This window comes from Chelmon rostratus, chromosome 5 (assembly GCF_017976325.1).
Source record: "Chelmon rostratus isolate fCheRos1 chromosome 5, fCheRos1.pri, whole genome shotgun sequence".
Classification (NCBI taxonomy): Eukaryota; Metazoa; Chordata; class Actinopteri; order Chaetodontiformes; family Chaetodontidae; genus Chelmon; species Chelmon rostratus.
Genome location: NC_055662.1, coordinates 10,358,849 through 10,386,637, shown reverse-complemented (window position 1 = coordinate 10,386,637; position 27,789 = coordinate 10,358,849). Strand labels below are relative to the sequence as shown.

Sequence of the window (27,789 nt, the reverse complement as noted above, 5' to 3'; positions counted from 1 at the left end):
TGGACGGCACAGACAAACGAGGTCAGAACAGAAAACCCTTCTACGTGTCGCCCCAGGGGGCTCGTGAGGACGGAAATGCATTCAGCATCTTTACTGTGTTGCACAATATGTTTTGAGGGTGAACACTAAGTGTTAACCTAAGTAACTGTGTTTGCTTGCAAGAAAATCCTAAAGGGTGCGTTTAAACAAGTGTATCTGTTTCTGTTGAAGCAGAGGACTGATGATTCATAAGGAAATCATCATCAGAACGACCCAGTTTTCGTGTCTGTCAGCATCATAACCTGGTTAGAAGACTTAAGCAGGGAGTAACCCTGGAAAACCTGGTCCTCTGAAGCTGCAACAAATCAGACTAACACAGCATTGTGTTCATTACGATGTCAGATAGTGGCAGTAAGCAGTACTGACTTGTTTTCAAGCCAGAGGTCATTTGGTTGCTGAACCTTTTAATTTCATTTTAATGGCAGTCTGTCCATCTTTTAGCAGCACACCTCGGGACATGAATGTTCTGTTAATGTGTTTATTAATGCCAACAGGGAGACTCAGTCGCACAGTATCAAAGTTACATGCAAAGTTGAATTAGAAGTTAAATTGGATTCTGGCCAGTAGTGCGTGTAAACAGGGGGGGTGTTTGGTTGACTGGGGACTACGGGAGTTGGAAATGAGTTCAGTGTGCGTCGCTCGAAAAGCGCCATATGTGCACAGTCCAGCAGAGTGTGAGTGAAGAGGCCAGAGCGAGGTGCGGCGGTGGAGCTGGACCGGCCGGCCGGCTGACCGAGAGCTGGAACAAATTCCTCTGGAGCCCCGTGAGAGGTGGCTCTGTCTGCGTCCAGGTGCGCAGTGATAGCATTTTTTCAGCCAAGGCGGCTCGCTCTCTAATGGATGAACGTGATTGTTAAACATTAAATCATTAGTGTGCCTCCTGTCTGGCTGGCTGCCGCTGGTGTTCGCTGCAGAGCGGCACATGTTGATGATGAGCAGCTCAAACATATTTGCATTTTACATTCATGCCCTTGATGAATCGAAACATGGCACAAAGCTGAGGCCGTATTCACATTCTGAATTGCATTTTTGATAGATCTGAAGGTCACATTTGTAATGTCCCTGCACAGTAATTACAGAAAATGCATGTAGGTGGTTCAGCAAAGCCCAGTGAGAGGTCGCTTGCTCCTCAATGGCAGCCTATCATCCTATCACATGTTTTGTGGCGGCTTTACTCAACCTTCATGTGTGTCACCTGCTTTAGCACATCATTTTGGTTTGATGAGCTGTGCATTCGGTTTGCTTGTACATCACTGTGTTAACTGGACAGTGCGACCCTTTATATCCGCCCTAAACTACGGGCATGACTGGCTTCTTATTGCAGGAAATCTGAGGGCAGCATGTAGCGATCACGAAGCAATTTCTCTCCAATGTTCTGCTGATGATGTGGAGCTTTCTGATCACCACCTGCAGCTACTTGTAACCGGCTGATAACCGCCAACAAGCAGATTGCAGGAAAAGTAACCAGAATATGTGACGGGAAAATGGATAATTAGAAACACTGTTAAATAAATCACTGAATATGACATTAGCGCAGCTGTCTTTTCATTGCCATATGTTTAATGCAGGATTGTTAGGAAGGACATTATGATTTTGTGCCATCGTCTGTCTGTGACAAACAAATGAAATGAATTCATTTTCACCCCATTTTCCCCCATAAAGTAGATGTCTCTGAGAACCTCCGTGCACACATTTACATAAAGAAAAACACATTATCTTGAACACAACGTCACAGGTCAATGCAATAATTATCTTGATTGATCTCATTTGCATAATTGCTTCTGTTTAATAGCTCATGGTTGATTATGGGAGGTCATTGACGGATCTACTGCCTCGTTATGGCAAAGTCAGTGCTCTTCAGGTGTTTTAGGAGCGAGTTTCCGGAACTGTCCGTGTGTCATATTTCCTCTCAGTACGGAAGCAGGTTAGCTTTCTGGATGAGCACTTTCACTGACCTGGTGTTGCGTTGCAGGCTGGGATGATCCGCACCGACTCAGACGAGTACTTCATCGAGCCGCTGGAGAGGGGCACTCAGGAGCTGGAGGATCAGGGCCGAGTCCACGTGGTTTACCGCAGGTCGGCTCTGCTGCAGGCCCCCTCCGACATCTCCATGGACTACCAGCTGCAAGGTAGGACGCACAGCCGTGGTGTTTACTGCTACAGTCCAAAGGGTGTTACTAGTACTGCTACTATCTGCAATACTGCAGCTTCTTGCTCTTTGTCTACGATGACACTTTTTTTTGTCCTTCCAGACAGTGGTGAGGTTGTAATGTGACTTGCCGTTGTCCTATAATCTGGCAGAAGAAGCTTGGAGTTGTATTTGAGGGTTCTATAGTCAATCAGCCACTTTTCTATGAATACTTAGTACTTCACTCAACTCATGTACGATATAATTAGTACGTTCTTGCTAGGTGCCGTAACTGCTGTCAGGCTGAAACATCACCATCTGTGAGACAACCCCCTGACTTCTCTCCAGTTGTTCAGAAAAGAAAATAAAAATCACTTGAGAATATGCCTTCACACCGAGGTCCTGCGACTCACTTCAATATCGCACACGGATTTGCACTTCATTATAATAAATCCCTGAAGGGTGAGTGGAGCCACTTAACTTGACTGAAAGGAGTGCCTTCACCCAAATGGGGCAGTAGCTATCCTCTTCTTCTAGCCTCAAAGGAAATAAAAAAACTCTCAAGCCAGACAGGTTTCTGTTGCTCCCACAGCCACCTGCTACAAACTCCCAGTGAAAAAAAGCCCGCTGATACACTTGAGGAAGCAGGATTTAAATGAGCATGAGCCTGGTCCCAGAATGACGTCAATGGGGCAGGTACATCGTTACTGATTGCATACCGGTGTCATGATGGCGTCCCCTTCGATCAACACTGAGCCTTGTCTACTACTACAACTATGACTAAAGTAGCTTCTAGAAGGCAGTCTGCAGGTCACTAGTGTTTATAATAAGACAGCTCCTTTGACTGCTGTAACACCCGCTGTCTCTACCTCCACTACAAGGAGAGCTACTTGTCATTATACTCCTGCTACTTTTGTCATTATCGCTGTGACTAACTGGCTACTGCTTGTATATTTCTACTCACACAGCTACTGTCACATGACTAGTACACGACCGCCCTGAGTGCCGCAAGTGGAGTTATCGCTCTCAAATGTGGAAGGTTTGACTGACTTTGCAGCAGTATGTGTGACATAAATTCTCAACTTAAAGGTCAACTTATCAGCTTTCATAAGCTTTTCATCAGCTAATGGAGCTGATTCAGGCGACCTTTGTTCCACTCTCAGGTCACGTGATGAAAACCGAGCCGGTTCCATTTGCCGATGGCGACCGTGGGGTGCAGTTTAGAGGTCAGAAGTGATTGTTTTGTCACACATTTGCTAGAGCTGCTGCAACTATAATTATCAACACGAATGGCTGTCGCTGCTTTCTCGAGCCTGTCACTAGCCTGCCCTCTATTTGTACCAAACAAATGCCCCTGTTGCTGCTGACGGAAACGGAGACCTGTGAATCACTTTGTGTTTAGGAACAACAAATAGAATGTCCAATGAGTCACTCTTTGTGTTTCAGCAGTTGACTAAAAATGGAAATCATTGCTTTCAACTAGAATGAACTAGAAAACATTTCAGTTCCGCGCAACATCAAGTGTTTTCCCATTGAGTCAAAATATACAGTATAAGAATCCTTCCATTGAGAGTCACAGTCAGCTGGGAAATGTATTGGGCTGAGTCCATATGGATTTGGCTGGGATATAAACAGAGCTGAAAAACTGGTTTTGAGCCAGACAGGCTGTATCTTCTTGGGCATGATGTGCACATGCATGCTGTCTTAATGACTGCACGGTGGTGTGATGCTTGTATTAACGTCTGAACTTGTCACAGCAGCTGCTGACAGACTCATTAAGTGTTGCTTTTCCTTTGACATTTTGATGTAAAATCATCTGCTAGTGGATATAATTGCCCTGAATGTTGTTATGGGAACTATTTTTCATGCCGCTGCAGACTGAAACTTAAAGAAAAAGTCAACCCAAAAGAAACAGAGCAAAGAGTTTTCAGGCAATCAGCTGCTCAATTTATGACTCCAAAACTTTTGTTTTTCCTCCCCAGAGTTGCACAAACTGCAAAAATTGCTTTTTGAATATTTCTTTGCTTGGCAGTTTCAAGCAATTCGAAAGATGGGGTTTGGGACGATACTGGCAGAAGCTGTAATTACATTAGTTATTTATTTAACACATTAAGGAGCACCTGAAGTCATGAATAGAAATTTGAAAATTTTAGCTACTTAGTTCACGTCTGATAGCTCCCAAACTATGCAAAGCAGCTATCAGTGCTCATACGTATGAGTGTTCAATGTTGAAAACAAATGTAGCCAGTTAGCTCCTGGTAGCTTCAAAGTGAAGGGCCAAATGGTTGCTCGTAGTGATGGCAGCTGTTGAAAACACACACAAAAAAAACAGAACACGTAGCTGTCCTTCATAAAACCTTTAAGTGTACTTTGATCAAATTTTAATACTCATCTCTGTTTAGATGCGGCGATAAACATTTACTTGAGTTAATTGTGCCGAGCAATCATTCACCTCCCGTAACATTCTTATAATGTAGGAAATTAACCTTTTTTTTTTAATATACTGTTTAATCGAAAAGTGGCCCATATTCTACCAACGCATTTTTGGACAAATTTGTTCAGAAACAGCTTTGGTGGATTATATAGACACATGAAGTGTTTCCATTCTAAGACTATAGATACTTGTTTACCTTTTGGCTAATTTGCACCATTAAAAGTATGCAGATTTAGCTATTAGCAGTTCCTGTTTGCAATGTACCCGTAGACGTACAGATGCTATCTTTTTTCTATGATAGGTAGGCAGATTCATTGGGTTTTTATTTACTATGACCATCAGAGATAATGATATCCTTGGGACGTGTGATTCACAGTGAATGCAAAATGTGTGCATCATGTCTGTGAGTTGCAATTTTTCTTCACCTCATGCACTATCTTTGTCTCACGTCTCTCCCTCCATGCCTCCTTAAACTCTACTGTGCTTATCCACATCTCTTAAAGATCCTATCCTGTCATTGAATATTTCATACCCCACCTCCCCCTGTAATGCTTAAAAAAATGTAGCTTAGCATGAGCTAGGTGACGTGGTTATGTGGGACTTGTAGGCTCCGGATCGTCTCCGTCTCTGTCCCGTTCCCCCTCCTTCAATAAAACATGCCCTACTCTAAGTGCTGAGAAGCCTCAGAGCTTTTTGGGTTGTCAGTTACTGTAGGAAGCAGCAGTATCAGTAAAGTAGTGAAGGCTAAGTAAGCAACTTCTTCATTTTATCATTCCACACCTCGCAAGTACAAGGTAAATGTATGATGACATTATCTAGTTTAAGTTGCGTCAGACTGTTTGGCCTTGGTTTATTTCCCCCAATTCTCCAAGCAAAGGGACGGGAAATGTGAAGGTTAGCAGTACGCTACATCACCATTCATCTCGCCCAGGGTAGACTAATTCACACAAGGTATCACAGGGCTAGAAATATGGCGGATAGTGAACAAAAAAATATACCCAGTAGAATTCTGTTAGCGGTAGCATGAATGATGAAACAACATGTGATAAGGGGTTGAGTTTCTTTCATGTGGTCTTTCACAAGGACACACTTTTCTAACAGACGATGACTGAAATGTCACACTAAATTGGTGCCTCTGTTGATTGTTCATGACCATCTCTCTCGGGATGCAAGCCCCTCATATGATCAACAGGAGATGAATCCAGCACGGAGGAATAAACAAAATTCTGGTGGAAATAAACACAACAGGGCTGTCACATGCAGCAAACAGCAGGCGTCAGTATATAGCCGCACTGATTGCCGTCATCACGGGGGGGGGGGGGGGTGTTAGTATGTGCAGTGTTGTCATCATCTGGGAACGCATGTTAGTATCAGCCACAATCAGTAAGCTGCAATGTCGAGATGCTTTCCATCCTCCTAAGTGGAAAGTAGTCGGAAATGAAATTTGAACTTCTACATGTTAAGTGATGCGTTGATTCCCTCCATTTGAAGAAAGCTTGACTCCCTTCTATTTTCTCATCTCTTTGAAATGTAGCACCACAGAACAGCCATGTGGTGCAGGGTGGTAAACAACATGTTCATGTGCTGATGTGCCCCTCATCACTGTCGGTGTTTCACTCAGTTGAGACATCCAACACGACAGGCTGTCAGGAAACATCCACTTCCACTTTCAGCACATTTGTGTTATGCTGCTGCAACATTCTCTCACAAAATCAATTACTCTTAACATCTGAGAAGTGTTTATAGCTGTTACATGATAGGCGCAGGTATAACACACGGCTTACCTGGCTGCAAGTCGAGCCCAGACCCAGACTAGAAAAGCTCTATGTAAATGCAATCCCTCCGCTCTTTCTCAAACCCTGTGGTAGAATCATGTTAACGCATGAAACAGCAGCTCATTTAAAAGCACTTTAAATTAATTTTGCTTTCAGATTCTGGGTCAGTTTTGGATTAACTCAGCCACAGCTTCACAGTGTTTTGTTCCTGGTTGCAATGACATTCTGAAGAATGCTACGGCTCAATTTTGTGCCTCTGGCTGCCTCCGTCAGCACAGCAGAGGCTCGTGGAGATCACTGTGAGCAATTCCCCCTGTCAGACTGATGTAAAAAATATGGGCTCAGAAATAATCAGATTCATTTGCGTCTATGTTAAGGAACATTGAGGTAGTTTAGATATGAATGTACACTTGGAAAGTACTTCTACTACTGACTTAGCTGCCCTGACATTGGCTGATGGCAGTGCCATAATTAGTTTTTTGTCTGTTTTGATTGCCGACATTTCTTTGATGCAGGTTTTATGGAGCAGGGTTTCATTGTTTAACATGAATACAGACCAGCGTCATGTGACAAAGACATGCAGACATGTTCAATGCTCTGTCAACATTTTAAGGCAACCTGTTGCTTCCAACATGGGAAGTTACTAAAGCGCAACTTCACCAACTTTTTCTTTTTAACAGGATATTACGGGAGATGGTGCGTTAAGTAATCTAACATACAAGTAAAGAACAACTGTACCTTCCTCTCTCGGCTTATAAAATGTTAACATCGATCCTGGCAGGTGCTGTGAAAGATTGTTTGCACTGTACATCAGACTCATTGGTTCTTGGCTGTGCTCGTCGCTTGTGATATTTCGGTGTTGATTCGATCTCATGCTTTGAACCAATCTACCCTCTGTTATGACCAGTGACAAGAGGATTGCAAGATTGATTTTCCAGACTCACTCTGGGTGATTGCAGTGAAAGGAATAATTCTTCCCTACTCTTGACATGCACTGCTGTGATGTCTCTGAACAAGGCGCGTCCTGCCTATGAGGAGCTGCTCAGCGGGTGAAATTGCCCAAGCAGGTGTACTTGGCAGCTCTCAGGTGTGTTTTTTGCTGGCTTGAAAGGCACTTTCCTAAAACTTTGCTTCATCCAACGGTTTTTCCATTTGTGCATCTAATAATATAATATCTGAAAGCCCATGACTCTCCTTGGATCTACATGTTACGGTTTTGAATGCATTTCATGCATTTCACATCAGTGACTTTCACAGATGAAAGGTTTGGATAAACACATTTGTACAGGAGTCATCTTGATCACAAAGCAGACAAGGCAGGAATGTCTACATCCATTGACCGCACTGTGAACTGTTGATATGTAGTATTTAATACAATAGTTCTGCATTTAATGTTAGATTGAGTAGCTCCTGTGACCCTCTGTGAGCGTGATTGTTCCTGCACGCAGTTTTAGATAAGCCAACATCCACTGAGAGTGGGCTTCACAGGAACAGAGTGGGAGAGGGGAGGCTACAACGTGTTGCTGTTGTTTTCTTACAGTCCTGACCTCAGTAGTGTGTGTGTGGGTAAGACACTGTGTTTGTTTCAGCACCTCTGGTTTTTCCCGTTGAGGCCTGAGAGTCTGATTAACAGCCGCCGAAGTGTGTGAAAGGAAAGGTGCACCTCAGCGGCAAGTGGCTTCCCAGTGATTAGGAACAGCAAAGTTTTACTCAGAAAGCAGCACTTTTTTTCATGTTACTTACACTTGTAGGCCATAAAAGGAGAGTAGGCACTAAAGAGAAGGCAGACACTTCAACCAAGTACTCTGATGAAATATTCAAAACTCAACTCTCTCGTACTGACATTTTTCAGCGGCAACCGGCAGCAGTTTCTGCAGTGAATGTAATTTGCTCAGGTGTCATTATGTGAGTGAAGGGGCATGTTCAAGGGTGATCCTAGGGGTTGGATGTGAATGGCCTCCCTCAGCTTTCCCTCAGGCTGTCTCCTGGTCAATGACCCTTTAAATGTTTCCCAGTTGATGCTGTGACTGGTTTTGCACCACTGTACTGTTCTGTTATGAAAGATGTTATTTATCATCGCAGCCATCCTCTTCTGGTCAGTCCAGGGAAAAAGCTAGCAGTGAGTTTACAATGTTTAATCACACGTATACATTTCCAAGGTCAAGAATGGATCACCTTGCTTAAAGGTCCAGTGTAGGATCTAGTGGCATGTAGTGGTGAGGTTGCCTCACCCTTTGAAAGTGTGTAGGAGACTTGTGGGGACTGCGGAACTCCTGAGAGGCACTTTCAGACATGACAGAAACATGGCGGTGCCATGTTATATGGCAGAGGACCTGGTCCCACTGCAGATAGAAAGAGCTCCTTCTAAGGTAACGAAAACACAGCAATTCCTATTTTGAAGTGATTATAGACTAATAAAAGCATAATTCTGAAAATTGTCTTTCATTTCTGTCACATTCTGCTGACAGATCTCCTTCTGGGAATCGTACACACTGGTCCTTTAAGAAGTACAACATACTTAATGTATGACACTGGATCACGTGATAGAACATCTAATTCCAAAAAATCCTGGCTGCAGGGATTTTCTCCCATTCAGCAGGAAGAGCTTCAGTGAGATCCAACGCTGATGTTGGGTGATAAATTTGAGTTCCCAACACAGAGCGCCCGGCTATCTGAACCTGGCTTCATTTTTACATGTTTTTATCGTTTCATCATCGTACCTGAACAAAGCCCCGTCTACTTTAGCCCAAAGGCGATGGATGGGGTTAAGGTCAGAGCTCTGTGCAAGCCAGGCAAGTTCATCCACACCAGACTGGCAAAAGGACTTGGCTTTATGTATGAGGGCACTGTCACGTTGAAAGGGGAAAGGCTCGACAAGACTGTAAAATGGTAAATGATTCATTCATAGACTGTATTTTTGATCAGGGTTAACCTTGGCTTTTAAACCTAAATAAAAAAGAGTATTCTGAACTTTTGTTTAGGTCACCTCGACTGTGGGAATTGTGCCTGTTGCGGCCTCGCCTATAACAAAAGATTATCCTGCTGTTTGTGGAGCAAAATTCTGAACAAATAATTCTCAGCATCTTAGCTTTATTTCTCAATTTTAACAATTCAGTTTGTAGAAACGGGATTCTGCGGATACTCCTGCAAGTAAAACAGCCGTGAGCGTTTGCTGTTTTCCTATAAAACAAATTCCTGTGATATGAGATGCCAAAGAAAGCAAGCAAAAGCCAGAGGATTACACATGGAAATGTGCTAGTAATCATCCAGAACATTGTTTCTTTACATAGCTCCGCTGGATAAACATTTTGATTCATGGAGGAGAATCTTTATCTGAAAAGGACTCTTGCATATCATAATGTTCTCCAAGTTAAGATATTTACCATAAATCCATCTCACTCGGCTCTCAATTATTTATCTTATTTATCTCTTATTTATCTGGTATTTTTTAGGACATTAACAAGCAATACAGTTCTTTTAAATGATTCTTACTATGGCTGCAGTAGATCCCTAACACTGTGAACATTCTACAGAAGTAAATCAAGTTGAGGTTTACGAGTTCATTCTTCTTTTATGCCATTTGAAATTTTGCGGGGCTTTTTTCCTGGAAGTTGACAGGCTTTTAACAGTGCACAGTAAATATCTGTATATGAGAAGTGTCAGTGAAATATAAGGACCATGTTGTTGGGATATAGAGCTTTAGTGATATCAAAGAAATGTATTAATAGTTTTTTTACATTTAGGGATATATTTTTTTTAATTCTAAATTTTGACAAATTTACAGCATGAACTGTCTGGAACAATGCTGAATTAGTATTGGCAGTTTCTGTTTGCAGAATGGCTGTACTGATAAAAACTGAACTGTTACTGTTGCTGTTCTTTTGTTACAGAAAAAAATGTCCAAAAACATGATGACTATTGGTTAGATTTTCATGTGGCCAGAAAGTGTCAGTCATGCTGAAAGTATAAGTTTGTGCACTGTGTCTGAATATGAGTTATCTGCTGTAAGCTGCATCTGTCCGATGGTTCGGGTAGAGCTGAACATGTGCTAGTACCCTTAAAGTGTTCCAAATATAGTGTGCTGCCTTCATCTAACATGTAGACTTGATTTTGAGATCCTCCTCCTGGCCCTCATTCACCATTTGCCTTCTAGAACGCTGCGATCATCTGCTGCTGGTTTACTGGAGGTTCCCAGGAAGAGCAGAAAGAAAATCAGGGATGCAGCCTTTGTCAATTACACCCTGAAGCATTCCCTTTATATTTATTTTTTTATCCTTATTCTATCTTATTTTTATTACTATTATCAAGTGGGTTTTATTTCGTATGTCTCTTTCTTGATTCATTATGTTCTCTTATGATTTCTTTGCTCTGAAGCAGCAGTTCTTGTATGAAAGCTGTATGACAGTAAATAACAGCTACTAAGTGAATGTACCAATTAGCGTTGGTACAGCAATTGCAAAATGAAATTGCATTGCAGACTTTCTGTCAGTAATGACTCTGAGATCATACTAACCCCATACTGATCACACCTCGGTCCTCTGCGCATCCAGAAAACCCCCCCTCTCTCAGCTTGAGAACTCCCCCCGAGGGCTCAGAGGAGCACGCAAAGAAAAGAGCAGCGATGCTCACTGCGAGCAAATAAGTTTTCAGGAGCCAAAATGACTCGGGCACAAACAAATGGGAAACGTGTCTGGAATCACAAAGTTGAACGGGTCTGATGTGTTGGTGATAGATTGGCACGTCTGCCTGGGCAGTGTTGCTCCACTACCTTCTGTTGTCCCCCCAGGTGGAGGAGAAGAAGTCCCCAGTGTGGGCACACACACACACACACACACACACACACAAAAAGACTCTCAGTATACCAAGGTAAAGGAAGGAAGGAAGATTTTCAATTCTCCCACTTTCATACAGGTTTTCAGGTTTCTGATGCATGCTGTTCTTTCTCCTTTTTCTCCAATTTCCCACAAACATTGATGTATTTGAAAAAGACAGCTGTGATAGATCAATCGATTTCTCTGAAAGCTGGGGGGGGACTCGCTTGTTCGTGGTCATGCTTGGGAGCAGACTTTACCCTATTGTTGTGTACCTGCAGAAGGTCTACATTGGCAAATAATGCTTATGCATTTTTGGAAGATTTTGATTTTCCAGATTACTGGATCACTTTTTATTATCTTCTATGAATCACGGCATAAAAAGGCAGCTAGAGTTCATACATGTTTTTGTGATATAGCCCCGGGGCGTATGGCTCAAGACAATGTCTCTTACTTTAGAAACTGTGGCCACATATGTAGAAATATTGTACTGACTTTAACTGGGTTTTGTAACGAGGTGAGCACTTGGAGCAGTACAGTCCATTATTGTCATTGTAGCGATACAGTATAGGCAATAAGAGGAACATTTCTGTTTATGCAAAACCTTAAAAATGAATGAACATGTAAAATGCAGCTTTGACATGCTCATCGGCAGAACACATCAAAGCCTGACTGATCCCAATCCTGGGGAAATGAGAATTACAGTGAGAGCAAATGTCTGGACTCCTCAGTGTGCCCCTGAGATCTGATCTGTTGTCTGGCCTGACGCCCAGGTGAGGGATTCACCCTCCGCAGCACTTGGATATTAGGTTTTATTTTCACATGGTAGTGAAAATAGAGTGAGAATTTAGTGAAAGGCCTCGTGTCTGAGGGCATATCAATGGCTTTCACGACCCGATGGAGTTTGGGAAAATAAGCCGAGCTCTGACAGAGGCAGAAGAAAAAAAAATGGACTCAGAGAAAGAGAGAGAGAGAGATTCTTACGGTGAAGAAAAATAGTGATTTATATTTGTCACACAGATGTGTTAAGCAGAGTGGGGGCTGGCTGAGTGAGAAGGAATTTGGTGAGCTGGCAGGAATGAAAAACATTCAAGGGAGGAAGAGACAAAAAAAGCAAAGGAGAATAGTCTTTAGTTTATAATCCTGCTAGAATTTGCCTGAAAATGCGATCTAGCAGGGGAGTGAGTAAACTGACGACAGTGAGTGTAATTGGCAATAGAAGACAAGCTGGACTGAGGCGCCTTCACTGCTTCCAGGCTGCTTGCTGCTGTAATTATTAAGCTATTCGCAATTGCAGAGGACAAATTTCAAGTGCAGCTGAAGCAGGGGCACGTCTTCGTGCTGATTAAATGTAAAAGCTTGCTATGTTTCCCTGTTAGGCCCTTATATCACGGCACAGTCCGGAGGCAGGTTAGAAAATGTATGTAGAACTCATTTCACCGGCCCCTCACAGCTGCTCTGAAATAAGACTTATAGGTTGGGTCGGGTAATTACTTCATAGATTGTAGTTATGAGCCTCTTGAAGTGGCCCTTTTTTTTTCTTCCTCACTTTGAATGCAGATACTGTACTCTTTTGTGCCAGCATCAACAAAGCCGTTTCTTCTCTCAGGGCTCAGGATTCTTTTGAATTCCAGTGGAAAAAGCTCCACAGAAGCTTCCAGAGGATGTTAGTGACAGATGACGGCTCTTCGACCATCTGTTTCCAGGTGAAGCAAGCGGAGGTTGTGCTTCATTCTTTCTGAGGAGGGTTTTAAGTCTGCCTAGAGCCTGCGCCAGAGGGAGGATTGGAGCAGCTTGTCGCATGCTGGCTTTTGTAAGAGATGGTGCTCTGTGATTTTGAGGATTGTAACCTCCACACAAGTCACAAGATAGAGGATGAGTGGATGAGGATGAAAGTAAGCAAGCTGTGTTCAGTGTTGGTTAAGTGTCAAGTTTCAGAGATTTTATTTTATTTTATTTTACTGAAACCAAGTGCCACAATCTGCAGGAAGGATGAAGACCCGCTTCGCTGTCTCTCTCGTTTGGGTTCGTGCCCAAGTAATAGTTGACCAATCCTATGCACCGCCCCTTTTCCTACAGTCACCAATGACAGCTAAGTGTCAATCCACAACTGCCACCATCTTTTCTCTGACAAGCCACAACTTCATATAGTAGATTTATTTCCTAATACTTTCCAAACGGAGCTGCACTGAACCGTGTTTGTATTCCTCCGCTCCTTGAATCTTCCTCACAGAGAAAGTCGGCTGCAGGTAATCTGGGTCTGCCGGTGGCGGGCAGATATGCTGCAGTGCTGGTGTGCAGCCATTTCTACAGAGCTTGCACAGCTGCTTTCTGTTTGTCTTGCTTTATTCGTGCCCTGATGAACCCATTAGCTGAGCCACACCTTCCAATGCAACATCTGATTTCTGTCTGTGTTGGATATCTCAGGTTCAAATGCAAGGATACACCAACACAGATAAAGCAAACGAATGCTGCATATGCGACAATGCTGATACCTCATAGACTTTGTTCTCATTCAAACAGTTAGCGTACTTTCTGCACAGAACTCAACGCTGCAAGCAACAAAATAGCCTGCGAACCTATTTGCTGCTGTGTATGCAGTGCCGAGCTTTCTTTAATGAATAGCTTGTGTTTGGATCTCTTGTGATAACAACAAATGAATCCCCAGAAGAAGCTAATGGATTTGATTTCACACTCAGTAGTGTCGCAATTTGACTTCCCTGTACAGGTTCCTGCTTCTTCAAACACAAGAACACATCTGCACTTTTCTTCCCCCCTTCAAACACAATTGAGCTTGACAGACTATTATAAAAAAAAGGTGCGTCACCATCTGATTTCAGAGGCGTGTGTTGCATGTGGATGCAGATGTGAGAGGCGTGTTTAGTGATAGGAAAAGCAATTTACCTTTAGTAATGCAAAAACATTAAAGGTTATCAGGTTGGCTTTGTGCCCATTTGGTGAGGATGGACCCTCTAATTTATTTTAAACAGCTAATTTTAACGATGTCAGAGGTGAGAACGCTCAGCATCCTCTCCCCTCAGTTGTGTGTACATGTGTGTGTGCGTGCATACATGTGTGTCTGTGTTTGTATGAGATGCCTGAGAACAGTGAAGCCAACCTGAGTAGCTTTAAAGTCTTCCACAGATGCTCAACGCTGAAAATGAGTGCAGCAAAAAGGCAGAGATAAAACCTATGCTGGATACAACAGACGTGCCTCCCTCCCTCTTCAGTGTCATCAGAAAACTTCATTATTCTTTAATGAAGCTGATCGTGCTCTGTCTGATATTTCTACCCTTCCCTATTTGCATGATGAACCACGTTGCCTAGCATCTTCAGAGGTATGAACCCTGAAAGCGTCTGATCATTTCTTTCCATTCGAAACCTGGTGATAATTAGCGACTCTGGCCCGAGCCAAGGATCTGAAGAGACGGTGGAAAAGACCTTGGAAGCATTGAGCAGTATTTTGAATCAAGGAACGCTTGGTCGTGTTCTCTCCTGACTCACTGTGATTCATCGACTCGCTTTCCAAAAGTCACATGGCAGCTGGAAGGCGCTCATGAGCGTCTCTTTCGTCTTTCCATGCAGTCTGCCTGCTCGCGAGAGCCAAATACTTAAAATTCTTGCTGCTTGTTGCGATACTACATCCACTGTAACATTTACAGAGAAACGCTCTTCAGAAAGGGAGAGAAGAGACGGGATTCCAGCTGTTTGCAAGGCACAAAAGGAGATTTGTGTGTTTATCGTTCCCTAGTATTGCAACACTTTGGTTTGTTGCATTGTGTATTAAGCTGAGAGCTGCAATAACACTGCACATTGCACCACGTACATCAAGGAAATGATGCAGCATTCGTCTTGTGATGAAGTGTTTTAAGTGTTTGTTTGATTTAATATCAAGTGCTGCTTTCAGGATTTGTACTTCTCTCGTGTGTTTTCTACCTGCTGTTACTCCCCAGCTTAGCTCCTCTACCTACCATTGTTTTATTTACCACCTTCTGTTCTCATTATTCTTTAAACATTTATCTCATTATTAGGAACAGTTTTTGGTTTGACAAAATAATCTTATTGCAAGGTCATTTTGTTTATTTTTCCAGAGCTTTCAACCATATCTCACAGTCTTCATGAGCGGATTTGCTCAGTTATAAGCTCTGGAGAAAGCCAGTGTTGTAAGTGAACCTTTTGAGTATTGAGATTGTTTCATCAAGCCATTATTCCTAAGGTCAAGAATCTGGTTAAACGCATGGTAAGGATGTTCGTCAGTGAAATACATGTGAACTGCACATGATCCAGCACTCGAGATCTGTTGTGAGTTTAATTAAGGGCATGCCCCCCTCACTTCACACTTTGATTTACTCACCAGAATCTCCTCAAACAGTGTTCTCTCTTCAGTTGATACCTTGTGTTCACGGCAATTAAGCTTTATGAGCATCAGTGTGGTTAATTGTGGCCCTGGATTTTGCCTCTCAGGCAACATGGAAGCTGTTCTGCTGTATTGCTGCATGTTATTAGGACTATTTGAAGCCTGAGAGGAAGACTGCAGAACTACTCAGAGCCGAAAAAAAAAGCACTGCCACCTCACCTGCATGTTTCTCGGTTTAAAAATCTCTCATTGTATCTGTTTATTCGCAGTCAGTGTTCTATGAAAACACGTCAAAGATAAGACAGCAAATCACAGCGCTTTGGATACAGAGATACAGAACAGAATAGCACAGTAACCAGTTTCATGTTATCATGTTATTTGCTAGATTGAGCTAGCATATGATCCTCTGAAATTAAACCTGCACCCTTGAATTTAATTCACGTTATAGCCTGTTACTATGCAAATGAGCAGAAAACATGGCAACCTGAGCTACAGCCTGAGACGCTGCACAAAAGTGCTTTATTTCTGCGTGTGGAGTGTGGTCGAGTGCTGACTGCTCACTGTTTAAAAAGTCAGCTACCTAAAATGTCTGCTAGTGTCTCTCTGTTGCAAACCTCCTTATCTGTTGTTGTGCTTTTGATTAACAGAATATCAAACCTGTGTGGAGTGTGTTTGTGTGTGAGTTCAGAGAGGCAGAGAGAGAGAGCCCTGAAGCAGACAACGGTAGGCCTTGTTGGGGTCGGTCAGTTACAACATGCAGCGAAACTTAGGCTTCATTCATGGTAGGGTGCGAACTGCCTTTTTGGAAGAAATGCTCACTGTATTTCCTTTCAGGGACTTCAATATATTTTGGTGACCTGCATCCGTTTTTTTCTCTCTGTTTCTCTCAAAGAACAAACAACCCAATGTCATCGTCTAAAAGGTCAAGTGACAGACTGTTTCCACTCTCGCCCTGCCCAACACCACTGATAAAATACAGAGATTTAAGAAGCTAACATCCTGAGAAATGGCTAAAAAGTTGTGGGTGATGCAAGATAGTGAATGGAGCCATGAGTGTTTTTTGTCCTGTTTATTTTTATTTTAGCTGGCAGTGTATCTTGAATAGTACCAAACAAACCGCAATTTTTCAAGCATTACATCATGGACTCACTTTAATCTGTAACCAAATGAAGATTAAAAAACAAAAAAGTAAATAATTGTAAAAACCATAGAGCTAACTAGGATCAATAACATAGCCTGCTTGGCAGAGGTGAAAATAGAAAGGAAAATTGGCCAACTGACAAAATGAAATGTAAAACCATCATTTTGTCTCGCTCACTGGACTGAGAGCCTGCACGTTTGTCCAACTAATCACCGCTGCAGCTGATCTCACTGATGAGTTTGTCCGGTCTGGCTGATGAGATTACGGTCCAGCCAGATCAAAAGTGACAAAACAGTCAGACACCACCAACGCCTCATCTTGTCTCCAAACACAAACATAATGCAGAGGCCAAGTGCTCAGTCAGTCCAGGGAACCTAAAGGTGCTCTTCAAATTGAAAAGACAGGACACAAAAAGAAAACACTCCTCAGGCACTCCTGGGCAAAACAAAGAAGAGGTTTAATGGTTTAAAACACAGCAACCAGCTGGTCTAATAAACAATCATGGGGCATCTAAATAAAGATCTTTAATATGCTTTTTCTCCTTGCTTTGCGTGAGAGTTTCTTCTGCAAGCTGTTTTTAAGTGTTTTGAATCAAGTCAAAGTCAAGCTTCAAGACCTCCCAAATGTATTCAATGTGCTATCATTGAACACTAAGACAACCAGTAAATATTCACATTTGAGAAGCTGGGGCCAGTATATGTCTGAGCTTTTTGCTGAAAAATGTCTTTAATGATTAATTGAGTATCAAAATTATTGCCATTCAGTTTATTGGTGATCGACTAATCAATTAAGAAACTGATGATTTCAGGTTTGCATCAGTGTTTAATACAGCCATAAAATAAACGGCCATAAAAGCTTTGCCTGAATGTGCCACCAAAAGAACTTACATGTGTGTGTGGCATGTGTTTGGGTTGTGGCTCTGGTCTCGATTAACTTATTTTCAAAGGAACGTACTTGGACACCTCCACTGGTCTGGCAGTTGGGCTCCTTCTTTATTTGCATAAAAGATTAACTGAAAGATTGGAAAATTAAAACACCAAATAAATCGTTTTCTTAGCCTAACTGCAAACAGACACTAATTTAAAGAGGGATGGTCAAATGTCCTGATAAAGGACAACTTTTTTAAAAGGCTGACACGAATCGCTTGTTATTGCTTTAATTATTATTTGTAGGTAATTGGTTTCAAAATGCAGCAGTTAATCCATAGTCAGATTAATGTGATATACATTGATCTAGTATGCTGTTGTTACTCATTGACCTGACGTGGAAACAGCTAGATTAATTATCAACCTGAGAGAGATCTGGCCTTCTCAGATCACTGTTCCAAGCCAATGGAAAAGAAAGATTACAGCATGATGTTTTGCATCACTAAATACACTTCTAACCTTAATTAGCTGAGTGGGCTACAGAGCTACTGTCATGCAAGGGTTGCAGCAAAAATAGTGTCTTAATAGTGTCTAATTTTAAAGAAACATCCAGAGCAAGTGTGGCTCTCAGGCCCAATGTATGTCATATCAAAGCTGCTGTAATTTTCAATTCTGTACAGAGAAAACACACTGCATACCAATATTTTACAGTTTACAGCAGGCATAACTCTACAGCAAACCTCCAATTTTAGGTGAGGTGGCTCTCCACTGTGACCAGCAGCATCCATGAGTTCATTTCCCAGCGCTCTGTGTCCTGCAGGCATGCAAAATTACTCTGTTCGAAGCAGACGCATTGGCAAATTGTCAGATACCACCATGGTCTTTTTCCTCCAGTATGTATTTCATGTGGTAGTAAAAGTGTTATTTTTACCTTTTTACCCGCTGACCATCAACTCCTGTGGAGACTTTCATACTAAAACGTGACATTTTCTCCACCGAACAGGCATAACTACAAAGATTTTCTTCCAGCATGGTAATGGAGCAGCTCATGGCTTTGACTTTGGCGACAGACATTGACTTTGATGTTTACTCCCTCAGCAGGTGGTGAATTGAAATTTGATGAGGTAGTGAAGTTTTATTTTAATGGGGTCCCATTTGTGTTTTACTTAGTCACATTATAGCTTTATATTTGTTTATATTTGCACTGCATCTTGGATTAATCTGATACAAGGCTGATCCTGAGGCACAGTAATCTTATATGTTACATGGCAAATTATTGTGCTATCCTGTGCCAGTCAGCGCCTCGCTTGACGTGGGCAGCCCAGGTTTTATGTTATGGTATAAGATTAGGTGCCAAAGTTCTAAGTTTCCAAAGTAACAAATCAAAGTAATGAACTTTGCTAAATCATAAAAATGACAGTTGTTTTCATGTACTGCAGGTTTCCAGTGTCTGCACGCTAGCTAACTAGCTTGGCTGAATAGCTATTTCCTGGCGTGGCTAGTTTGACACTGAGGTGAGCAGCATCAGTCCAGTTTCTGCTGTTTTCATTAGCTGCAGCAGTATTTACTGATTATTTTAGGCACTCGGGAGCAGCAGAACAACCTGTAAACTATCGCCTTTAAAAGTTGTCGTGGTGAACATGCTAGCAAACAGTCATCTGTTTACAACCAGCAGACACAAAGCAACATTAGCATTCCTCTGGAGTCATGTTTCTGACCACCTGGCAAATGTAAGTCTAATATTTAATCTCCTTTTAGCTCAGTTTTGGTCAACGCCATCTCCTTAGGGAACCGTACCTTGTTTAAGACATGACAGGGCAGCGATAGTGAACTAAAATGTGCAAAACTGTTCTGTAGAGGTTAAGGGGAACATACAGAGTCGGGTTTTTCAGCATTAGCGAAGCCGTTCATATTAGCATGTGGTAATTTAAACTAATGGTAAGATAAAATGATTGTCTAGTGCATCTTAAGCTCCTTTAAACAGTTAACTGTTAGACAGGAGCTTTTGTAAACTGCGTCTTACAGTGAGTTAATGGAATATCCAATCCTACTTTTATTTTTGTTCTGTGTAGTGATTGTAGCACTAATTAGAGGTATCGCTAATGATGATGCTAATGGTACTTTGGCCTGTATGCCGCGTGTCTTGTGTCTAAATACCAATATCAACCTTTATAGGTGCAATATTCTTCAAGGGTAATGTCGGTTAAAGCATCTCTGACAAGCTTTTTAAGGAACATTTCTATCATAAATGGTCCTTTACTTTTTCAACGAAAGCCTCTGAGTGTATTTTCTTAGGCAAAGGAGCCAAGACTTAGAAATCATTAGTAATGCTTTAATATAAGGCCCAGTGGGAGCAGGAGTGTTGGCTTCAATTTTATGCCTGTAACTCCCCACGAGCCTGTTAATAGTGCTTCAGACGCTTCGGGTGGGCCACAGAGAATGCACATAGACACAAATGCGCCTCTTAAAATCTCCACCACAGCTCAGCACAGAACCACAAACCTGCATGGCGTCTCGACCATGTGAAATGCCTCGGCCAGCATCTTTTCGCCTGTTGCGGTGCGCTGCTGGTAATTAGGCTGCTGTTGTTGCTGCTGTCACCACTCATTTTCAACTCTATTGAGGCAGGGGGAAGAAAAAGGCTAAAACAATACCGCCTCAGTCATAAAATCCAGTGTAATTATCCTGGGTTTTATGTGCCCTAGGGAGTCAAAAATCCCCTTACATGACAAGATGTACATTGGCAGCACTAAATCAACTACAGCTTCTGAACACCTTGGTGCTGGAACCACCACATTGCAAAATGATAAAGCAAGAAATGATGGTAATTGTGGTTTTCAATTGCGATGTTAAGGTGGAATTTTTGGTCTTGTGCACATACTGAGTTAGTGCACCTGACAGGCCATTGTTCAGTGACACATACTACAATGAAACCCATGTTCAGCTCTATATAGAATGAAATTGTGCAGCGGCAGCAAAACACACATTATTCAAGACTAGTGTAAAATGAGATGTCACCCAAGAAAATATGCTGCATTAATGGCTTTTGTTTCACCTTGCTTTCTTCGTATGGACTAAAAAGAGGACATGCATCAGACCACTCGGTGTTTCGTATGAAGGAAAAAAGAAACCCCTGATCAGCACCTTGTTCCACACATAGCTGCAATGAGTAAGAAAAGGGACCTGTAGTGAGCCAGTATTAAAGCTGACCCAGCAGACATTAACATCAACTGCCTGTGGGTGGTGGGTGGATTGTGCTTTGCATGGGTAGTGTTCGTGTTGGTGTGGCCAGGTTTTTAACATTGTTGGACCAGGACAGTTGTTGTAGTAGGATGGGGAACATTATCTTGTTACAGCCATTAGTGTAGGAGCCTGGTGTACTTTGAAGTTATTGTGCAAAGACCGACACTTTTTAATTTAGCAAAACAATGTCTAATTTTACAATCAAATTTAGCCCAGTACTACTCAGAAGGCTGGCCATCGTTTGACCCGAAAACCACCTTTTTTGAAATCTGATTCATAGCTTTTATTGCAGTCAGGTGTCCTGATACACCTGTGTGCTTTGCTGTAACTTTATGGTTGACATGACAGTTAAATGAATCTTCAAATAATAAAAATGAAACTTAAAAATGTAAAAGCAACTAATGCATGCTTACTGGACACAATGGGTAGTTATTTACAACAGGGGTCTCCAAGCTTTTTTGCACCATACACTTTAATTATATTGACAATATTCTTATTAGATTAGACTTTATAAGACTTTATACGTTCTTTATTTAAATTTATTGGCTAATGGGGAGAGGTCTTCAAGTAAACTTTGTCATCCAGTTAGTTGCAACAGTAATAACTTTACAGCATACACAGAACAAACAGCCAGCAGGGTTGTGACAGACTTGCAACGGTGCATGCTTGCAAGCATGGCTTTTATTCAAGACATTCAAGTCCGCATTGGATTGTGTGCTTGTTGTTGTCATCACTCGTTGTGGCCTGAGCCACCTGATCTGTGGCATCCTGCTTCATTGACTGAACTCCTTTGCGATTGCTTCCTTTGAAAAGCAGTGGTCAGGTGTTGCTCTCACCTGCTTTCTCCGGCGCCTGTGAGCCTGCCTTTTTCATGCCGCATCAGATGACACTTTAAACACATTTTCAGTTGTCTGAAAATTGTGTTGTGTGGCCTACACCTGCTTATGTTGCAGTCTGGAGTGTGGCCAACACGTTCTCAGTCCTCAGATGGAGGAGGTTGGTGCGGTGTAATGGGTCAAGCACAGGACTTTCTCCCAGGAGACCAGGGTTCATGTCCTTTGTGAAACCAAAAGTTAACATTGATTTCTTAATGTACGTACTAATGAGCTGACTGTTTTAACTCCAGCATCATTTAATGTAACACTGTCTTCATTCAATCTCCGTTCATTTCCATTACATCTGTGCAAATATCTTCATCGTTATATCTTCATATATCTTCAGTATATCATGCAAGATTTTTTTTACTGTGCTTATATAGTTCTATTGTTGTTCTATTGTCTGTAACATCTTAATTTCCCCAGCATGGCATCAATAAAGTTTAATCTTATCTTATCTCATCTTACATAATTAACCTACTTTTAACTAACTTACGCTTTGTTGCCTAAACCTAACCAAACTCTGACTCATTCACAGCATTAACCACGTGTTTATTATTGTTCTCAGCTTTATTTTGAAAGTCTAACCAGATGTTGTTGACTGGATGTTGCATATTTATTATGTCTGACTAGCTCACAGAGCCAATCCAATGCTAGAGGGGTACTCAGTGCACTGTAGTTTGAAAGTTAGGGCCACTGCAGAAACATATGAACAGTATGTGATGAGTTGGGAGTGAGAACCTGCATCAGCCTTTCTGACTTTAATGCAAGCAGTCTCTCTACTGATGAGTTTCTGATCTTTGAGCCCTCTCCTGTCAGAGCACCATCAGGTCATCCTGCTCAAAGTCAGTTTAAAGTGCTCTTGTCATAAAGTCCCTTTTAGACCCTCAGTCGTTAAAAATAATGTGTGGTATTATAGCTTCTCAGGAAGTAAGTATAATCTGTCAGTGACATGATTTCCAACCACTCTAACAAAATAACTGTAGAAAAAAAAATCTGGCTCCCTCCCTTTGTCTTTTTGTCCCACTTTCTTTTACCCCATGATAGTTTTGCCACATGAGACAAATTACCTTCAGCTCACGAAGTAGATTTGATGCAGATTCCCCTCCCCTGTTTAAATGTGCATTTCCGCATCATTTCATAAACAAGATACAGTATATAGGCCAATCTTGCAGCTCCGTTTCATAGCAGAAACAGATTATGGGCCATATTTGAATGCAAAAACACTGCTTATTGTCTGTACTGTAATACCCTGGATACTAGGGCATTTTTCCATAAATTAAGATGCATTTTCTGTAATGTGCTAACGTTTATGATTTATTAGATCTGTATCCTTTGCCCTATATGTTTATGCATTTGAATCACCAGTCCACCTTCCACCTTACAATATACAATATGCCATTCCAGCAACACATGTGTCGTTTCTCCTGATGGGGTTGCTAGAGTGTGAGTGTCTGAGCAGTGGAGTATGGATATTAATGCCGTCACAGCAGACACAGTAGATTTCCACTCTAGGCTCATGGCGAGTTGCCTGTCGCCTACCTCAGTGCCATTTTTAGCCTGCGGCGGCTCTGGCTGGCCTCGTTGCCACCTTGCCGCACAGTGCCACGTGTGGGCAGGCGCTGGCTGGGGGCCTCTCCCATCTCCTGGGCTGTTGCTGCTGCACGGTGGGGCTCCCATGGGACTGGGCTGTGGGCCTGGGGTGGGGCGAGGTGGGACGCGGGGGCATAGGAGCTCGCTGACTGAAGCACACTAGTGGTCTTAAGGAGCGCTGCTGAGGGGAAGTCCTGTGTGTTTGAAGTAGGGACCTCAGAAAGCCTGTTTACTCAGGAGGGGGGGGGGGGAGCTGGCCCTCTGCACAAGAATGCCTGTGTCATGACGGGAGCGGCGGAGAGGAGGAATGCACTCCACAATCCCAACACTGTCGGAGCTGCGCCAGGGCTGAGGTGGCAGCCATTTCTTCCTATTTATTTTAGCTCCCTCTCCACTCAATCACTGGCCCTGTCTGTGGCCCTAAGCATCCCTGGAAAAGTGAAAAATGGCCTGTGCTTTTATTTATGGCTTGAGATTTCCAAGTATTTGCCAGCACAGTATCTTCACCCAGTGTGGATGAAATATAATAAGTGTGAACTTCTTTGCTTTAATCTTTTATTTATTCGGGGCACCTTCACAGAGCATGGACAAGATTTTATTTAATTTTTTTCAGAAATTCTCAGCCTTTCCTTTTTTTTCATGTGCAAACATTCATACTGAGGAGATTCAGTAGTTCAGTCTTTTCAGTTCACATTCAATTAATTTGAGTGGGTGAGAAGGCCAAAACACTGCACTGAGACACCGGAGCACTGCGCTCTGGGTCAATACCAAGAGGTGAGGGTGAATGGTTACACAGCAAGCTTATATTCATCTGATTCTTCAAGTGATTTTAACTGGTTTGAAGAGCACAGAAGGTTAATTTCAGTACAGAGTGCAGAGACGTCCATCAGGTTCAGCTAAATTCGCAGGCACTGGAACAAGATTTGTTTTGACTCACCCAGCTGCCAAATTTTCTAACACGGCAGGAGGAGGATTACCAAAACCTCCTTAATACACAAGCTACTTGTGAGTCCATGTGACCTTTGTTTACCAACCCTGGTTTGTTTGTAAATGGGCCGTGTGAACCTACATGAACCCAATTTTTAGTTCAAGGCCAGCAGTGTCTAGCTGGCGTAGCACCGGAGGTTTATGGACACTACCAAATGGAAGATGACCTCCCTGGGCTTCAGTTTGAGGATCAGAACGAGGATGTGCTGGTGTTTAACAAAGGCAAAAGGGCCCCAGGGGGGCATCTTATGCACAGCCAGGAAGCCTGCAATATGATTTATTCTGAAAAAAGTAGGGACAATTTGCACCCAGCTGTGCGAGTACATGTGCCATTGTGTGCATTAGTCAAATATTTTAGCTCAGAGCAGATATATGACTCATGGCGTTAGCCTAATAATTTCATAACTATGAGTCTGCTAAGTCTAAAGTGCTCTATGAAGCTTGTGATTGAAGCCAAAGAGAAACATTTAACTCGATTGCTTTATCTGTGCTCTATTAATTAATTTGCCGCATATTTGCACAGGGATCTTAGATGGCTGTTAGAGAGACTTTATTATCATTTAATGAGATTTTACAGATAGTTTTATTGATTGACAGTTGTAAAACACTACAGGCATCACATTTTCACACCGTGAGCTTGTGAAACAGAAGGTTCAGATCCTTTGTGTTGCTGATGGAAACGTTATCAAGACAAATGGCAGTGTTTGTGTCAATGAAAGGTTTGATAACCTGTAGATTGTAATAACGTTTGATTGAGTGATGTTAGAATGATAGAGAAGGTCTCAGAGAACAACCTTCTCCCCCTGAAAACATTTGAGAAAATTTTAGATTGTGTGAGAAGAGATTAAAATTAACCTAACGCAAAACTAACCATCAAGGCGTCGATTTTCCAAGGCGGTTCAGGCGGAACAAAACAAACAGCAGGCACAATCACAGCCTGACTGTTGGCCAGCAGCTACAGAGAAGCGAAACAGTCTCGTTCAAAGACACCCTGGTGATCGCTTCACATCCCTGCAGAGACTTTACCCGCCAGGGTTTCAACCTGCACCTCTCCTGCTGCCTGCCTTAATGGCCAATCAGGCTGACAATTTCATTACAGCGGAAAATGTAATCTCCGTTGCTCGTCCTATTGCAAAGTGTAAAGTAAGGGATACCTGCGGCCACTTTCTCAGTTCTCAGAGTGGGCGTTGCTTGCTAACGTCAGGATTACTGACCGGACCAGATGAAGGATTTCATATCAGCAGTGCTCCCTGAGAGGCTTGACAGAGACGGCCTCAGCCTTCAGAGTGTAAAGCTAAGCAGTATTATGGGGACGTTAAGAACTGGAAGGCCGTTCCATCAAAAAAGGAGGTATTAGCAATTTCATGGTCTGATTTCGCAAGTTCGGGGCGGCCGAATACTGTCACGTCAGATAGCACACTTCATTTTCATATCGAGGGGAGACAGAAACATGCTTTGAAGTCAGATGTGATTTTCCTTTTATATGACGACTGCGGATTATCTGAGGATTGTAAGAATGCCGTAAACTAAGTGTAGATTGTTTGTCTCGTAGTGCTGTTACTGGCATGAAATGACATTGTTTATGTTGCATAAAAAAATGAGCCATGGCTTGAATGACCTGCTTTTACCGCAGTGTCCCCGGCCTGTTATCTTTTTATCTCAAGAGATTTCAAGGCTTAATGTTGGCTTTCAGCATCATGAGCTCGATAGTCTTTGGGGGTTTTAAAGAGTGTTCACAGTGTGTGAGAAAAGCAGCAGCCCGTGGCTCCTGAATGCATCATGTCAGCTGTGTGTGACACAGCATGTTGCACGGTAATTGAAAATTGAAAATCATTTACTTCAGGGCATGGTTGCAAACTAGTATGTAAATGATTTCTTGTCTGGCTGAATGAAAAATACATCAGAATGTCACAAATGTATTATTGACAGTTGTTGGACTAAATCATGTATAAAGGGCCATTGAGGGTTTCCAGTTGGAATCAACTTCTAGAAAAAAGAATAAAATGAAGTAAAACACAAAATAAAAAAGGAATGTTTGACCAACTTCTCACATGTAAACATCTTTATTTGTGTGTTATACTTTTTAGATTTGATATCAAGTTTAGAACTGCAATGTTTTCACTACTGAGTAATTTGTCCATCCAAAAAAAGTCCTTTAAATGTCATAAAACAGAGAAAAAATGTATGTCACCATTTATGTCACAGTGTCATCTTCTGATTGCTTGATTTGTTTGACTAACAGTTCCAAACCCACAAATGATGCACAGAAACAAATAAAATCCACTCATCTGAGAAGCTGAACCCTGAAATGAACCTGCCATTTTTGCTTGAATAATGGGTTCAAGGAAATGGTTGAGTGGTTTGTCAAATATGAAACAGATTCATAAACAACCTGGATTCTGCGAAATTGAACCTCTAACACACACGCACACATGCGCACACACGCACCAGCACACACACACGCACATACATGAGCTGGCATCTAGAACATTTCTATAATCAGAAGAAGGCCTGCATGACACACTCATTAGTGTAATTCAGCCCACTGACAGCTCATAGCAACTGTTGTAGACAGAAACATTTGCATTTTCCTGGTACCTGAATACATTTGTGTTGTGACTCATATCCTCATATGTCAGAGACTGAAATTTAAAAAAAGTTTTGCCACTTTCAGGAATTCAAGCTTTTGCACGTCCACGTTAACACTTGTGTCCCCTCTTGTCCTGATCCCTGTGCAGAACCAGAGCTGGATGTACCTGGGACTCTCGACTCTGTAGCCCGGCAGGTCAACGAGACTGTCCGGCGCAGACGGCGCAGAGACGCAGGGGAGGACGACTACAACATTGAAGTCCTGCTGGGGGTTGATGACTCTGTGGTTCGATTTCACGGCAAGGAGCACGTGCAGAATTACCTCCTCACTCTCATGAATATCGTAAGTCACTGACGCTCGTTTTTGTTCCGAGCTTGAATAGTCCAGTCTTAGTTTAATGCTCGTAAATGCATCGGTCTTTGTGCTGGACAGGATTTAACAGGGATGGATGTTTTCAGAAGGTACTGTGATTCTATGAGGCATTGTAGACTGTACTGATACCAATGAAAGAAGCTTGCAAGGATGAATATTGTGGAAATCATCCTGATGTAGAGAGCCAACAACATCTTCACACCACTTCCTGTCTGGCATCTCTGCAACTATTAAACCTTCAGTAAAGCTATTGAGATTCTGGTGTCAGCCATACCTGAGCTAGTCACAGCCATCCTGCCCATGAACTCACCTCACTTGTGTCACGCCAGCTTTTCTGTTTTTAGCTTGTTTTGGCCAATTGTTTTGATTTTGCAACACATTTACTTCATGTTTCTCAGTCAGAAACCCTTTTCCTAGCAGCAGCAGGCAGCAGTGTTCAGCCAACAAGCTCTAATAAACAAGCTGCATGCTGACCACCTTGCACCAAACAGCCTTCAGACAAAGCTGCTGACTGGCTCGTGAAGGAAGGGAACATCTCGTTGCCAAAAAGGCAGATATTTTTCTCAGGAACTGATGGA

The 27,789-nt window shown here is 42.4% G+C and overlaps 1 protein-coding gene across 1 annotated transcript in view; it reads left to right on the top strand.

The window, feature by feature from the left end:
- adamts3 (ADAM metallopeptidase with thrombospondin type 1 motif, 3) overlaps positions 1–27,789 on the top strand; it is a 125,538-nt gene that overhangs the window by 27,362 nt on the left and 70,387 nt on the right. The window contains exons 4-5 of the mRNA XM_041936784.1: positions 2,012–2,168; positions 26,988–27,181. Of these exons, the coding sequence (XP_041792718.1) occupies positions 2,012–2,168; positions 26,988–27,181 (351 nt within the window). The remainder of the gene's footprint in view (positions 1–2,011; positions 2,169–26,987; positions 27,182–27,789) is intronic.